Source organism: Musca autumnalis, unplaced genomic scaffold (genome assembly GCF_047663935.1).
Source record: "Musca autumnalis isolate F117 unplaced genomic scaffold, ASM4766393v1 scaffold_5, whole genome shotgun sequence".
Lineage (NCBI taxonomy): Eukaryota > Metazoa > Arthropoda > Insecta > Diptera > Muscidae > Musca > Musca autumnalis.
Window position 1 is genome coordinate 202790445 of NW_027412088.1, and position 18016 is coordinate 202808460.

Below are 18016 nucleotides of genomic sequence, written 5' to 3' on the forward strand. Positions count from 1 at the left end.
CAGTAGACGACCCAAGGGGCCATCTACTCTACAGTAGACGACCCAAGGGGCCATCTACTCTACAGTAGACGACCCAAGGGGCCATCTACTCTACAGTAGACGACCCAAGGGGCCACCTAATCTAAAGCAGACGACCGTTTGGGCCACCTACTCTACAGTAGACGACCCAAGACGACACAAGGGGCCATATACTTTACTGTAGTCGACCCAAGGGGCCATATACTCTACAGTAGTCGACCCAAGGGGACATCAACTCTAATGTAGACGACCCTATGTGCCATCTACTCTAACGTAGACGACCCTATGGGCCATCTACTCTACCGTAGACGACCCTATGGGTCATTTACACTACCGTAGACGGGTCATCTACTCTACCGTAGACGACCCTATGGCCATCTACTCTACCGTAGACGCCCCTGTGGGCAATCTGCTCTACAGTAGACGATCCTATGGGCCATCTACTCTACCGTTGACGGCCCTATGAACCATATACTCTACCGTAGACGACCCTATGGACCATGTACTTTACCGTAGACAACCCTATGGGCCATATACTCTACCGTAGACGACCCTATGGGCCATATACTCTACCGTAGACGACCCAAGAGGCCATCTTCTCTACAGTAGACGACTCTAGGGGTAATTTTCCCTACATTAAACGACCCAAGGGGCCATCTACTCTACAGTAGACGACCCAAGGGGCCATCTACTCCACAGTGGACGACCAAACGGGTCATCTACTCTACAGTAGCCGACCCAAGTGCCCATCTACTCAACAGTAGACGACCCAAGGGGCCATCTACTATACAGTAGACGACCCATGCAGCCATCTACTCTACAGTGGACGACCCATGGGGCCACCTACTCTACAGTAGAATTCCCTATGCTTTATCTGCTCCGCAGTAGAATGCCCAGGGATCATTTATTCTACAGTAGGCGACCCAAGGAGCCATATACGCTACAATACATTACACAAGGGGCTATCTATTTTACAGGAGACCATCCAATGGGCCTTCTACTCTACAGTAGACGACCCAAGAGGCCATCTACTCTACCGTTGAGGGCCCTTTGGACCATCTACTCTACAGTAGTCGACCCAAGGGGCCATCTACTCTACAGTAGACGACCCAAGGGGCCATCTACTCTACAGTAGACGACCCAAGGGGCCATCTACTCTACAGTAGACGACCCAAGGGGCTATCTACTCTACAGTAGACGACCTAAGGGGCCATCTACTCTACAGTAGATGACACAAGGGGCCACCTACTCTACAGTAGACGACCCAAGGGGCCATCTACTCTACAAAAGACGACCCAAGGGGCCATCTACTCTACAATAGACGACCCAAGGGGCCATCTACGTTACAGTAGACGACCCAAGGGGCTATATACTCTACAGTAGACGACCTAAGGGGCCATCTACTCTACAGTAGACGAGCCATTGGGCCATCGACCCAATGGGCCATCTACTCTACTGTAGACGAGCCAATGGGCCATCTACTCTACTGTAGACGAGCCAATGGGCCATCTACTCTACATTGGACGACACAATGGGCCATCTACTCTACAGTAGACGACCCAATGTACCATCTACTCTACAGTAGACGACCCAATGGGCCATCGACTCAACAGTAGACGACCCAATGGGACATCTACTCTACAGTAGACCCAATGGGCCATCTACTTTACAGTAGACGACCCAATGGGCCATCGACTCTACAGTAGACAACCCAATGGGCCATCTACTCTACAGTAGACGACCCAATGGGCCATCTACTCTACAGTAGACGATCCAATGGGCCATCGACTCAACAGTAGACGACCCAATGGGCCATCTACTCTACAGTAGACGATCCAAAGGGTTATCTACTCTGCAGAAGGAGGTGTCGTTTACTTTATAGTCTGTTAAAATATGAGGGGCGTATTGTTTGGCTTCAAACCACTGTCCACGAATATCATCTTCATAGATATTTTCCTATGCATGAGCTTGTATATATGTAAGAGAATGTAACGATGGATTGTCACAAGCATAAAGTGCAGTGCTGGCATTGTGGTGGTGTGAATATTGGTTGGTCATTCCACAGATGCTGGGGGGATTTTGAAGGCTTAAGCCGACCAACATCACCTGAGATGAGTGTCAGATTGTAACCATCAATAGCTGTCATTTGAGTGTATACAAACACATACTTTAAAAGGAGAAACAAGCACACACACATAAGCGTCCTTAACCCACTTAGCGCCAGAAAAAATTTTTTTGGAAAATTTTAAATTTTCTTATTGAATTCAGTTTTATTTTTATTTTTAAGCATTTTTTAATAAGTAACTTTTTTTCTTAAAACTTATAGTTTTTCCGGAATCGGGTGTCCGTTAAAACGGACAGTGGCAAAATCCACTACCGTAAATTTGTATGGGAAATTGGCGTTTTTTACAAATATGTATAAAGTAAACTTCATTTTTAGTCGTACGCACAAAGCCAACTGTTTTATATTTTTAAAGATATTCTCTATCTTCTTCATTTTATAAAATATTTTCCATCGTACGCCCTAAAGAACGGCATGTTTACTTTATCCGTAATTGTAAAAAACATCAATTTCCCATACAAATTTACGGTAGTGGATTTTGCCACTGTCCGTTTAAACGGACAGCTAACTTTGCAGTGTAATACAGACGAATTCTTGCTTTGTATTCACAATTTATGTTTTTAGAATAATACTTTCACATCTTTTCTAAATAATCTTTGCGTTGTATAAGTGTAACTTATCTAATTATGTGTTTTTTACCATTGTAAGAAAATCAAAAAATCACTTCACGAAAAGGGTTATTTTTGTGACCGAACCGCGAAAAACTACGCAGGTCAAATGTCAATTTATGAACGGGGAAGGACAGACATATGAGTAAATAATTAGAAAATACAAAAACCCCGCGATAAAACACGTATCTAACTGTTTTTTACCTGCATTTTTGTGCACATTTTTTGCTGGCGTTTAAACGACCAGTGGCTTTAAGTGGGTTAAAGACATGCACACACACACACACACACAGAACCTGCTAAAGCTGTTGGACACCATATCACTTGCCTTTTGAAGTGTGGCTAGCACTGGCAATGACATTAACCGGCTTTTTTGTTGAGGGGGACAACGGAATGTGACAATTTTGTGATAAGTGTTTGGATGTGAGCACGTGTGTGTCTAGTATGAAAATGTATCCAGTCACGTCAAGTTTTTGTGTTTGGAACAGCCATGACAGCATTGCAGTACCTATCGAATTTTGTTACCTTCCGTTTGGTTTCTTTTGGGTAACAACGAGGGAGAGAGAGCTTTTGGGAAATTCAATTTATTAGTCTGAACGGCAAAGGTATTTGCATTGGCTATTGCAGGGTTATGCTTGAGTAAATTTAACCATAAAAAAGTTTGATAGGCAATAGTTTGCAAATAAATTGCAAAATTTATTGGAATTACTTTGACTGCTTCAATGGAAATTGTTACGGATATTCAAGAGAAAGAAGATTTATTTTTTTAGTTTATTTGAAAATGTCAAGGATTCTCTAGAAGTTGGAATAAAATCATATTTTATTTATGAAGTAACAGAAATCCTTTGACAAGGATAACAATGATTGGTCACTATGGAGGCCAGAGTTTCTGGGATGGGGAAACAATATAGAGTGTGAAGAAATCTCAGCTCAGATTCCTTAATAACATGTGGAAGAATTTGGTTTTTTCGCTTTAAAGTTCCAATAATATTAGAATTTGGTACACAAAGATGGGGGCGTATTAGTGTTGACAACAAGTATACGCTCCACTATCCCCAATCAATATTGCTGCCTTATCAGTAGCTTATGTTTAATTTATTCTTTTCTCTTTGTTTTTCAGCCCTCTCACTATGTCACCATTACCACGCCGCATGATCAAACCGATGCCGCTGATAAGGCAGAGAAAACGGCACGCATTAAACAGTTGGTGGGCCAGCTACAAAACAATCTTTGCAATGTCTCCGTAATGAGTGATCCTGATTTGGATTCCCTCTCGAATATGGATCCCAACTCCTTGGTGGATATTACGGGCAAAGATTTTATGGAGCAGCTAAAGGATTCAGGCAGGTTAGGGGGAGAGGCCCAGATGTGGTGGTTATATCCCCAATTTGTATACCTGACACATCTATGTCTCTATTTGTTACGTTTATTTCAACACTTTACCTTGTTTTTTTGCATGTGTTTCAAATTAAATATTTACATTTAACATTTTAATAACCATTTGCCAATATTTACCCTGACCTTTTGCATTAGAGAAAAAAGTAATTAAATCCGCTATGAAAAATTCATAAATTATTATTTTTTGGCAATCGATTTACAAAATTTACAAATCAATGAGCGAGAACAACTTCCTTCCCTCCATATGATTTTTCATTTCCGTTTAAATGCCATGAAAACAAAATGAATGTCACTACTTTTCCCTTTTTCATCCTTTTAAAAACCACTTTATCCCCGGCCGGCCACTGGCATGGCGGCAATTGAAATAAAACATTTAACAAGTTTTTAAGCCGTTGTATTTTTCGAATGCTTTTTTTTTGCATGGATTTTTATGTTTTCTTTTCTACTTTTTTTGTTAAAACATTTATGAGGTTCCAAAGGACCAAAAGGAATATTTAATAATCCTTTTGATGCCATTAATGTGTGTGTTATGTGTCGCCTATACCGCCATTGTCGCTGGCAAGTTTAAATTTGCTTAATTCGCAAAATAAATTGCCACGGCTCATTGTTTACAACATCAGACGGTTTTTTTTCTGCAACATCAAATCCCTAGCGAAACTTATAGCCGGCAATAAACTTTCATTAAATTAAAACAAGGCAAGTTGGCATTAATGAATTTTGTCAAAAAGATTATCAGTTGCCACAAAGTAGGTGACTAATTTGCGTATTAACGGGAGGGAAGCAGGTAAATTTGTGGACATCCACTGAGGAATAGGTGGACTGTGTTTTATAAAAAAATAGACGACTTCCTCCGACTTAAAACATGACTTCTGTTACCAGTGTCGTGCTATTTGGAGGTCAGTATGATGATAGTACCGCAGAGTAGACAGGACATTTTGGCACCTACAGTGCAAGACAAATATTGACATCTGTTAGAGATCAAAAATTGTCAAATACTTTGCAGCAAATGTCGTGCATTAGAAGCCATCTTTTACCATATACTGCGAAGTAAGTGTAATCGACTGCCATCTACAAGAAATTAGACGCCTATATGTTGTGCGTTAACTACATTTTCTTACATCTTGTGACCGGTAGACGCCATCTACAGCATAGGAGATGCCTTATGTTCACATCGATTTTATTGTATGTCACATCTGCTGACATCTACCGTACAATCGGTGAAATCTGCTGCCATCTACCGTGTAGTAGATGCCGTTTCAAAGATATATAACATAACAAGATGGGAAATTTCCATTGCTATTATACATCGGCAGATGGCCCTGGGGGGTCTAACATAATTTTATTTTACCATATAATGACATGAATTTATGTTATACTTGTTTTTGTTGCCGTCGTGTTCTGTTAGTTGTCTGTTATCCACAGACACCATCTATGGTTTAATAGTAAAATTGAACTGCATTATGCACTATGTCCAATCTTTACAGTTCTATGTCTTTGGCATTTTGTGACCATCCATAGTAATTTAGATGTCACTAGTTGACATCTACTGTACCCTAAATGTATTCTGATGACATCTATTATGATGTAGAGGTCACCTACTGTGAAGTAAATGTCCTCTGTTCTCATCTATTTTATTGTAAGTCGCATCGGCTGATATCAACTGTGCCGTAAATGATATGTGCTGACAAGTATTGCGGTGTAGGTTACACCTATTAGCATCTACTGTGCAGTTAATGTCTTCTAGTGTGCTTTAGATGTCATCTATTGTGCAATGGGTACCCGTGATCTTATCTTTTTTGCTGTAGATGCCATACTTAAGCTCCTACTGTGCATAAAATTTCAATAGTTGACGTTTACTGTACATATCATCTAATGACAAATATTGAGGTGTAGATGTCTCAACTAGGCCGCAGTTGATGTCAAAAATATCTCTATTAGCCGAGAAAAAAAAAAAACTAAACAAATCTAGGGAGTAGATTACTGCTGATAGTCCGAATTGGCTAAAAATATTTCTTTTAGTATCTATAGGGGAATTAATGTTGTCTCAATGACCTTTTTCAAGAGAGTATATCACACTTGACGTCTTGTTGATGCCATCTATTCACATCTACTGAGCAATGGGTACAACTATTCTGCGGTAGATACCATATGTAAACTCTTACTGTCCAGCAAATTTCATTGGTTTATGTCTATTGTACAGTAATTGGTTTCTTGTTTACCTCTACTGTCCAGTAGATTTCAAGTAGTGCAAATATTGAAGTGTAGATGTCACTTCTTAACCTCCACTACATATATAGTAAATATCATCAGTTGATGCTTACTGCGTAGTAGATGTCATAAATATCTATCCATTAGCCGATTACTACGGAAGAGAGGTCGGCTGGTAAACAAAATTGGTTAAAAAATATTTTGGATTGACATCTAATGTGCATTTGGTACCAGTTATTGACATTTAGTGTACATTAGATGCCAGATCTTAATACCTACATTAAAGTAGATGTCATCCGTTGATATCTGTGTACTATAGATGTTCTAAATAATTCCATTTTTAGATAATAATAACTGGCTTCTGTTCCTGGACAACCGAATTAGTTGGAAAATATTTCTTTCGGCATCTACTTGGGACTAAATATGTCCCCATGCCCATTATATTGATGTCGTCAATGCTCATTTACTAGTGAATGAAAATCGCCCCTGTAGAGTAGAAACCACCTTTATTACAAAGACATAAAATAATTAAGATTGGACATAACGCATAATGCAGTTAAATTTCAAAGACATACAATGGTAAAGATTGGAGTTAATTTTTTATATTCAAGCATAGGGGGTATTTATGTATAATAGACAATTAACAGAAACAAAAGCGTACACCAATGTGAACTATGTTAAATATAACATAATTCATGTCTCCATATTGTAAATTAACATTATGTTAGCGCCATCTACCGATGTGCAGTAGCAATGGAAATGTCCCATCTTATTGTATTATATATCTTTGTAAATGCTCTATAATAGGATATAGATGTCGCTTTTGTCAATATACTATTGACTAAATCTGTATTTATACCCTATACCACAATGTGGAAAAGGGTATTATAAGTTTGTTTTGGTAAAAATTCATGTAACACCGCGAAATATTCGTCGGAGACCCCCAATGTGGTATACCAATCTTCATATCTCGACGAGATAAAGCGATTTTGAGATGTGTGTCCGTCCGTCAGTCCGTCCGTCTGTCCATTATAAATTGTAAACACGCTCCAGGCCGCAATTATGGACCGATAGTCACGAAATTTTGTATGGAGGTCGGGTTCAGATCAGAATAGATCCCTATTCTTATTGGTGATGATCGTGAAATATTTAGCGGGTGAAATGGACCAAAAACATAATATTTATCCAATTTTCTAGCGGCTCTGTAGGTCTCAATAATAGTCCGATCAACGCGTAATTTTAAATAAGGTAAGAGTATATCACAAAGGAGAAGCTTGCAATTTGAGATGGCGATCGGGCAATATTTAGAGGGTTAAATGGACCAAAACTTTTGTGTGAAAAGTGTGAAAATTTTTAATATACAGCTTATATCTTAATTCCTGGAAGTGACATTCCGAACAATTGAGATATACTTGAAAGTGGAACGCTTGACCTTTCAATTAATGTCAATTATGTTGGTGTGCATGATCAGATAACAGAGTTACAGCCTAATATATTCCGTTATTTGTTTGTAGTGTAATAATAAACTCGCTAGAAGTCACAACTATACGTCAATAGTCACGAAATTTTGCACCGGGTAAGAAGGTATAAAAAGATAGGTAGAAAAAGATGCCTACAATATTTAAAGATGATCTGATATTCTTTAGCGGCTGAAATGGACCATTACTTATGTATGAAAAATATAAAAATTTTATTTTTGGTCGATATTTTAATTCCTTGAGGACATATATATTTCGCAAAGTAGCCTACATATAGAAAAAAACTACTGACCTTACCTCTGATGTAAATTGCAATAAAGTGTTTGCTAGATAACGGGCCTACTGCCTAATATATGTATAATGGGTTCTGTGTAGAGAACCACATTTTTATCTCATGCTACATATTATCTCTTCAAAAGTAACACCATGAAATATTCGTCCTAGTCCCCTTATTTGGTATGCCAAAATTCATATCTCGACGAGATAAAGCGATTTAGCCATGTGTGTCCGTCCATTAAAAGTTGTAAACAAGCTTAAGGCCGCAATTATGGACCGATTGTAACGAATTTTTTAAGAAGGTTGGGTTCGGGCCAGTATAGAAATGATTAGTTTTTGCTGACGATCGTGAAATGTTCAGGGAATGAAATGAACCAAAAACAAAATTTTAACCAATTTTGTAGCGGTTCTGTAGGTCAAAATAATAACCTGCAAAATTTTAAACAAAGTTTGAGTTTATGATGAGGAAGAAGCGTACAAACCAACGTGAAAATCAGATAATACTTAGCGGGTTAAATGGACTGAAACTTTTGTGTGAAATTGGTAAAAATTTCAATAACGTATCGGTTAAACAACGGAAGTTATAGTACTACATAAGTGGGTTTCATTACATTTTAGTTTGTGTGAACTAAATTTTGCTTCCCTGCTACAAAAATGTCTTTGTCATGCTAGATAACTTTTTGGTTTTGGTCATAAGTATTATTCATTACAACTCTGATATTTGATAATTAAATTTTCACAATCATTGAAAAGCAGTTGCGTGGAGAGCGATTGTCCAGGGATAGTGGTATAGGGTATCCCATAGTCGGCTCCGTCCGACTATAGACTTTTCTTACTTGTTTTACCTTACTTTTGGGAAATGAAAGTCGCCCTTCATTTATTACAAACTAGATGTCCGGTATATACGCATTTGATGGCGAATATATCCACTTGGTCTTCACAAAGTAAACAGAAGTCCCGTGGTAGTCTACTACACACTAAATGCTCTGTTTGCAAGCTATTTGCGTGTTTAGGTCTCCATAGTTACTTGCAACATTATAATAAGAAGTAGATGCCGCCTGGATCATTCTTTAGCTATCTAAACAGAATTATATACCATTTCTGATCAACTACTAAGTAATAGGTGCACCATTGAATATATAATATTGGGTAAATTTCCACATAATCGTCTAGCTTGATAATGAAACTGGCTGAATTTATTCTCCTTTAACCATTTTCTAATGAACATATGTTGATGGACAATAGATGTCATCCTTGTTCATACAGTAGTATCTAGAGGTACCCTTCGGTCTTCTTGTAGGAAGTAGAAGTCGTCCAGTCATCTACTACAAATTTGACATCTATTAGTGAGTTGATACAAAGACATAAATTGGTAAAGATTGGACATCATTCACAATGGAGTTCAATTTAAATATTCAAGCATAGAGTGCGTTTATGTATAACAGACAATTAACAGAAACAAAAGCGTACACCAATGTGAACTATGTTAAATATAACATAATTCATGTCACAATATTGTAACATCACATTATGTTAGACCATCGGCGCCATCTGCCGATGCATAGTAGCAATGTCTATGTCCTATCTTGTTATGTTATACATCTTTGATTGATATCCCTATTGTTGTCTTCTAGTAAATAGATGTCACTCTTCACCATATACTAGGTAGTAGCAAAGATATACAATATTACAAGATGGGACATTTCCATTGCTACTATACATCGGCAGATGGTACTGGTGGTCTAACATAATGTGAAGTTACAATATGGTGACATGAATTATGTTATATTTAACATAGTTCACATTGGTGTACGCTTTTGTTTCTGTTAATGGTCTGTTATACATAAACGCACTCTATACTTGAATATTTAAATTGAACTCCATTGTGAATGATGTCCAATCTTTACCAATTTATGTCTTTGCTAGTAGTGCATCTACTAGGAAACTGAAGTCATTTTGATCAACCGGTATAGACTAGATATCCCTCGTTGCCCTCTATGTACCAGTTTACTATGAGGAAGATACCACTGGCCGTAAAATAGGAAATAGTTGTTAACCTTGTAAAGTTATAGCGAGAAAACGTCCCTTTGGCTAGGAGAAATATATCACTCTTGACCGTGCAATAGGGAATACAGCCTAGTTCATTTACTAGTTCCGTTTCAACTTCTTTTAGGAAATAGAAGATATCACGCCAACTTCTTTCAACTACATACTCGTATATAGTGGCAAACAATTTCCTTTAGCTCGTCTACTTTAGACACCATGTGCCCTTTGTCATCTACATTACAATTTATGCAAAGACATAAAGTGGTAAATATTGGACATCATTCACAATGGAGTTCAATTTGAATATTCAAGTATAGAGTGCGTTTATGTATAACAGACCATTAACAGAAACAAAAGCGTACACCAATGTGAACTATGTTAAATATAACATAATTCATGTCACCATATTGTAACTTCACATTATGTTAGACCACCAGTACCATCTGCCGATGTATAGTAGCAATTGAAATGTCCCATCTTGTAATATTGTATATCTTTGCCCAAAGGTATATTACGTTGATAGGGGCCGTCTGTGTAGAAAGCCAGACCGTCCAGAGGAGGGTTACTACGGATCCAGTCATCTCTACAAGGGATAACGACCTCAAAATCTTCAAATCTTTGGATTGGTGATAAGTAGTCGCTGAATTTCCCCTGCAGATTTAAGCTAAGGTTTGGTCCTAGCACCCGAAGAATGCATACATGTCCATAGGTGCTGTCACGCCAACGATTCAATTCATGTAGCCTTAGGGCACTACGTGCTGCTTGACCTTTGATGCTGAGTCTCATGGGCAAGAGGTTCAACATCGCATTTAGAGCTGCTTGTGGTGTACTTCTAAAAGCTCCAGTTATCAGGATCGAGGCTGCCCTTTGCACCTTGTCTATGTTGCCGGAGTTCGATTTATGTCGAAGCGCATGCCACCAGACAAGACATCCGTAGGATAATATGGTTCTCACAACAGTATTATACAGCCAGTGTATAATAGCTGGATTTAATCTCCAGTTTTTCCCAATCGAATTCTTACATGAATAAAGGGCAATCATACCTCTCTTCGTCCGTTCCTCGACGTTCCTTTTCCATCTCAATTGAGAATCCAGGATTATATGAAGCAAACGTCGTTTTAATCTATAGGCTCAATGTCCCGCTTTGAATTTGCCCCTCTTGCTTTCTTATAGTAAACAGAAGCTACCGTGTACATCCGTGTACATCTATTATAAAATAGATACCTCCCTTTGTCATAAACAAAGACATAAAGTGGTAAAGATTGGACATCATTCACAATGGAGTTCAATTTGAATATTCAAGTATAGAGTGCGTTTATGTATAACAGACCATTAACAGAAACAAAAGCGTACACCAATGTGAACTATGTTAAATATAACATAATTAATGTCACCATATTGTAACTTCACATTATGTTAGACCACCAGTACCATCTGCCGATGTATAGTAGCAATTGAAATGTCCCATCTTGTAATATTGTATATCTTAGTCATAAACTTACGTGTCAGTTAATAGGATATAGATGTCACTATTGACTGATTAACAGCGATTAGATGTCACCATTGTTAGTTTTGTAAAGTTGTGTCAATTGAACTATATTGAACGACCTAGTTCACTATCTAGTTCAATGGACAGCGGTCGTGTGTATGAACAAACTGCGTATATGTAATATCACACGTTAGTTTGTATGACGTTACTCATACGTTTTTGAGCTAGGTCCTTCAATTGCCCAACTCTATAATTTAGTGATTGACTTTTGGCCTTCCGCTAGAGATCACAACTATACAGTAGGAGTTTGTGTCCAGCGAAATTGTTTACTAGGAAGTAAATCTCATTTGGTCCTTTATTAGAAAATGACCTAGTTCCAAATAGTTCTGACACCTATATAGTTCAATGAATCTATCTCTTTCATAATTATTTTTGTTTCATTTGTTTCTTTAAACTTTTGGTGGTTCCAAAAGTTCCTTTTTCGGAATAGTTACTTGGAACTAGTTTGTTTCAGAGCTACACAACTCTACATATGCGGATTACCTACATATCTTTCATACCCATATACCGAGAAGTATTTGTTCTCCTTTTAAATTTAACACATGTAGATGTCTCTTTTTGCCTGCTATGGGTTTGTTGGTATCTACGTTCATCATGTGCTGAGGAGTATATGTCTTTCTATCATCTAATGATAGCTATAGGGAGAATAAGTTTTCCTTGGAAATATTTTTGGGTAAATGTCTCTCCTAGCCTGCCGTCTGCTGTGTTCGTATTTTAAGACGTATGTGTTTGCTTGGACTATCTGCTACGGAATACATGCCCTCATGGACTTATATTAGAGAGTGGAAGAAATGTTTGGCCATCTGCTAAAGGGAAGATTTTCTGTTAGATGTCATCCAGGATTTCCCAATAGGGAAATTTGTATGTCTCTCCTTCTGGGTGTATGTCGGTCATTTTCTAATCATTTTTTGTATCATTGACTCTACACAAAAGGTAGATGTCCTTTTTAGGAAGTTTCTAGAGGGAAAATATCCCGCATCTTGATGTATTGTGCAATGAATGTTTCTTGGGCAATCCATTATGTATTAAATATATTCCATGTTCATTTAGTATAGAACTTTTTTTTATTTTAGGTTATTTACTGAAGAAAATCTGTTTCCGTGGACAGCTAATGGAATGATTTCCCATTTAATGACTAACCCTAAAGGAGGGTATCTATCCCATTCACTGTGGGTAGATACCCTCTGAGACTCTCTTGTTCTTTACACGCACTTTGAACCTCCTTCATATGTTTATGTTTCAAATGAATGTTAAAATGCATGTTTTTTTGTTATTATTTCATTTCTTTCTTCGTTGTTCTTTGTTCTTAAATTGCAATTGAGAAAAAAAGTATTAATGTTCTCTCTTCATTTGTTCCCTCTCTTTTCCTCCCACCTACTCCATTGTAGACCATTGTGTGCAAAGCGAAACGCTGAGGACCGAATTAACTTGTTAAAATTACTCAAGGAAGGCGCCATATTTTGCTCCGAACGTTATCCAGAGGATGCTGAGGCCATTGATGCGGAAATCCGTCGGCAATTGAATGATGAATTGCACAATAATCACAATAATAGCATGACAATCGAACAGCAGCAACAACAGCAGCAGGTACAAAAGGACACAAAAACAACAGCAACCACAAATCGCAAAACTCACACATTAACCAACAACAAACAACAAAATCAGGAACAAACAATAACTATTGTGGTAACCGATACAAATCTAAAAAACGACAACATTACAACAACAAACAGGACAACAACAACTACTACAGGAAATAATAAAACTCATGACATATGACTACCGATTTTTGCCAGTATCACTTGAAATTTAGAAAATAATAGCTGTAAGGATAAGGGTTAAGGAAGAAGGAGGAGGAGGTTGGAAAACATTTTTTAACTTAAACAGAAATATAAATTAAAACAAAAGTAAAAGACAATGACCTAGGATGCAAAAAAATGATGAAAAAGCTAAGAAAAGAGACAATGCAAACGGGCAGTGTTACAACTAGAAAACAGCAAATGTTAGGGAATTTGTTTTGTTTTGTTAGCCATTGCGTGATAACTTGCTTTGCAAAAAGTGGCCGCCGACATAGCCTCTGAGGTAATTTTTTGGAACCGATTCGATTAAGGACATGTGTTTTTTTATTGCATTTACGTATATCCTGTTTTTCCAGCATCACTGAAAATTAATTAATTTTTTAGAGCACTTGAAATGTCAATAAATGTTGTTTTTTTCAAACTTCTTTAGTCGTAGTAGACACTGCAAAAACAACAACAACAACCAGTAATACATTTGCTAATTCCCAAACCACAACAACAAAAACAACATCTAAAAGAAAAACCAACATCATTTGATAGAGGGCAAGCAGCATCATGTTAGACAGGTCGTAAATGGAAATTGGTCGTAATTCAAATTAAAATAAACAACAACAACAGCAAATCATTGCAAATAAAAATTAAAATAAAAATGAAATGAATTCCAATTAAACGTTTTTACGGTTTTGATTTGAGCAGACCTATTTAATTAGCAAACATGGAATATCAATAGAAAAAAAAAACAAAAAACAGGTTGGCCAACTACACCATTTCCAATGTTTGTGAGAAGTTTTTGCGAAAATAGAAAATTATTATGAAAGCTGGGGTCTACTATTAGGGAGTAAACAGAGTAAGGATTATTTTTGGCCTACAGGCCATTCTCTTTAGGGAAGATGAATGAGGTCATGTTCCTTGGAACTTTTCGGCTCTTGACTTCAATTTTTTATTGAAGCATCCTCTGAAAAGAAGGTGGCCTAGCTATACCCCCAGAGTTTAACTACTCTACAGTATATATCAAATCGGGTATATGATCTTCGGGGACATCTAAGCTGCAGTAGATGACCAATGGGGTCATCCACTCTCGAGTAGATCACCTTTGAGGACATCTACTCTACAGTAGATGACCTTTGGGGAAATCTAGCCTACACTAGATGACATTTGGGGATATCTACTCTACCCCAGATGACTTTCGTTGACATTTAATCTACAGTAAATTACCTTTGGGGACATCAAATCTACAGTAGGTGACATTTGGGACCATCCACTCATCCCTATAGTCATCTACTCTACTCTAGATGGCCTTTGAGGACATCTACTTCACAGTAGATGACTTTTGGGGACACCTATTCTACTCTAGATGACTTTGGAGACATTTGCTCTGCAGTAGATGACCTTTGGAGAGATCAACTCTACACTAAATGACCTTTGAGGACATCTACCTTGCACCAGATGACCTTTGAGAACATCTACCTTACACCAGATGACCTTTGGGGACATCTAATTTACACTAGATTTCCTTTGAGATCATCTAAGCCACAGTAGATGGCCTTTGTAGACATATACTCTAGAGTAGATTATGTTTGGAACCATCTGGTCTAGATCAGTGACTATTCGGACCCTATATTCTTCACGAGATGGCCTTTGCAGACATCTACACTACACTAGATGATATTTGAGGACATCTACTCTACATTGGGACCACCTACTCTACACTTGATGGCCTTTGGCGATATCTACTCTACAGTAGATGAATTTTGGGGTCATCTGCTCTACAGCAGATGACTTGTGGAGACATATTCCCTACAGTAGAAGACCTTTGAGGACGTCTACTCTACAGCAGATGGATGACCTTTGGGACCATCTACTCTACATTAAAGGGCCTTTCACGAATCTACTCTACACTAAATGGCCTCAGGGGCTATATTCTGCAGAGTAGGTGACCTCAGTGGCCATATTCTGTTAAGTAGGTGAACCCAGTGGGCATCCACTGCCGAGTAGATGACCCCAGTGACCATCTACTGTTGATTAGATGACCTCAAAGGCCATCTACTGTTGAGTAGATGACCTCAGTGCACATCTACTGAGTAAATGTCCCCCGTGGTCATCTACAGTTGAATAGATGTCTCAAGTGGCTATCTACTGTTGAGAAGATGATCCCAGTGGCCAGATACTTTTCAGTGGATGACCTCAGTGGCCACCTACTGTTGAGTACATGACTTCAGTGGCAATCTACGGTTGAATACATGGCCTCAGTGACCATATATTGTTGAGTAGATGACCTTAGGGACTAGCTTCTCTTGAGTAGATGATCTCAGTGGACATATACTGTTGAGTAGATGACCTCAGTGGCCATCCACTGTTGAGTAGATGACCCCAGTGGCCGGCTACTTTTCAGTAGATGACCTCAGTGGCAATCTACGGTTGAATAGATGAATCCAGTGACCAGCTACTTTTCAGTAGATGAGCCCAGTGGCCATCTATTGTTGAGTAGATGACCTTAGTGGCCAGCTACTGTTGAGTAGATGACCCCAGTGGCAATTTACTGTTAAGTGCATATCTACTGTGGAGTACATCACCTCAGTGGAAATCTACGGTAGAATATATGACCCCAGTGGGCATCTATTGTTGATTAGATGACCTTAGTGGATATCTACTGTTGAGTAGATGACCTCAGTGGCAATCTACAGTTGAATAGATGACTCAAGTGGGCATCTACTGTTGAGTATATGACCCCTGTGGCCGGCTACTTTTCAGTAGATGACCTCAGTGGCCATCTACTGTTGAGTAGATGACCTCAAAGGTCATATACTGTTGGGTAGATGGCCCCAGTGGCCATCTACTGTTGGGTAGATGTCCCCAGTGCACATCTACTATAGAGTAGATGACCTCAGTGGCCATCTGCTGTAGAGTAGATGACCCCAGTGGCCTGCTGCTTTTCAGTAGATGACTTCAGTGGCCATCTACTGTTGAGTAGATGACCTCAGTGGCAATCTACGGTTGAATAGATGAATCCAGTGGCCAGATACTTTTCAGTAGATGACCCCAGTGGCCATCTATTGTTGAGTAGATGACGTATGTGCCAATCTACGGTTGAATAGATGACCCCAGTGGCCATCTACTGTTGAGTAGATGACTTTAAAGGACATATACTGTTGGGTAGATGGCCCCAGTGGCCATCTACTGTTGAGTAGATGTCCCCAGTGCACAACTACTGTTGAGTAGATGACCTCAGTGGCCATCTACTGTTGAGTAGATGACCCCAGTGGCCGGCTACTTTTCAGTAGATGACCTCAGTGGCCATATACTGAATAGTAGATGTGACCAGCTACTTTGCAGTAGATGACCTCAGTGGCCATCTATTGTTGAGTAGATGACCTCAGTAGCAATCTACGGTTGAATAGATGAATCCAGTGACCAGCTACTTTTCAGTAGATGACCCTATTGGCCATCTATTGTTGAGTAGATGACGTCTATGCCAATCTACGGTTGAATAGATGACCCCAGTGGCCATCTACTGAACAGTAGATGTGACCAGCTACTTTGCAGTAGATGACCTCAGTGGTCATCTTCTGTTGAGTGGATGATCTCAGCGGCAATCTACCGTTGGATGGCAATCTACTCTTGAGCAGACGACCCCAGTGGTCATTTACTGCTGCGTAGGTGACTCTAGTGGCCCGCTACTGTTGACTAGATTACCTCATTGGCAATCTACTGTTGAGTGGATGACCCCAGATTGCCCCAGTGGCCCCCTTCTGATGAGTAAATTACCCCAGTGGAAATTTACTGTTAAGTAGTTGACCATAGTGCCCATCTAGTGTTGAGTAGATGACTTCAGTGGCCATCTGCTGTTGAGTAGATGACTCCAGTGGCCATCCACTGTAGAGTAGATGATCTGAGTGGCCATCCACTGTTAGGTAGATAACAACAGTGGTCATCTTTAATAGAATAGGCCAAACGGCTACTTCCTTTCTGGCCCTCTTTTCGATACCTTAACGTCTTTCAAATTCGGAAATGGTATAGTTGAACCCTAACGTTATAAAATAAAGAACAGAAATGTATGGTTAACGTACTATTTAAGGTCACAATTAAAAACGAAGAATAAAATACAAAAATAAAAAATAAACGGAAAACATGAATTTGAATGAATTTAAAACCGAAATTTTAATGGCAAGTTTTACAAAATCCGACGAAAAAAATATCAAAAGAAGCAGAATATAATCATTACATAATGCATACAATACATACATATATACTAATAAAATTTTCCAAAACAAAAATATATACATATAAAAAATATTAGCAAAAACACATCTAAGTTTTTACTAAGCTCTCCCATTAGCAGCATTCCCGATATTATACAACAGCTCAAAGTCGACACGCATAAACAAATGAAAACAAAAAGGAAATGAGAAAGAGTTGGACAACTTAAAACAAAAAAACAGATTTTAAAATAAGGACAAAAATAAAATAATTAAGATAACTGTAAACGATGGTTAACGTATTGTTATAGAAAGCAT

The 18016-nt window shown here is 38.5% G+C and overlaps 1 protein-coding gene across 2 annotated transcripts in view; it reads left to right on the plus strand.

The window, feature by feature from the left end:
- The window catches only part of LOC141405495 (DNA fragmentation factor subunit alpha-like), a 121226-nt gene extending 103450 nt beyond the window's left edge, over positions 1-17776 (plus strand). The window contains exons 3-4 of one of the 2 annotated variants that reach the window (XM_073989887.1): positions 3869-4095; positions 13092-17776. In XM_073989887.1, the coding sequence (XP_073845988.1) occupies positions 3869-4095; positions 13092-13482 (618 nt within the window). In that variant the 3' untranslated portion in view covers positions 13483-17776. The remainder of the gene's footprint in view (positions 1-3868; positions 4096-13091) is intronic. The other variant, XM_073989889.1, reaches the window with a different exon arrangement.
- The last annotated feature ends 240 nt before the right edge of the window (positions 17777-18016 follow it).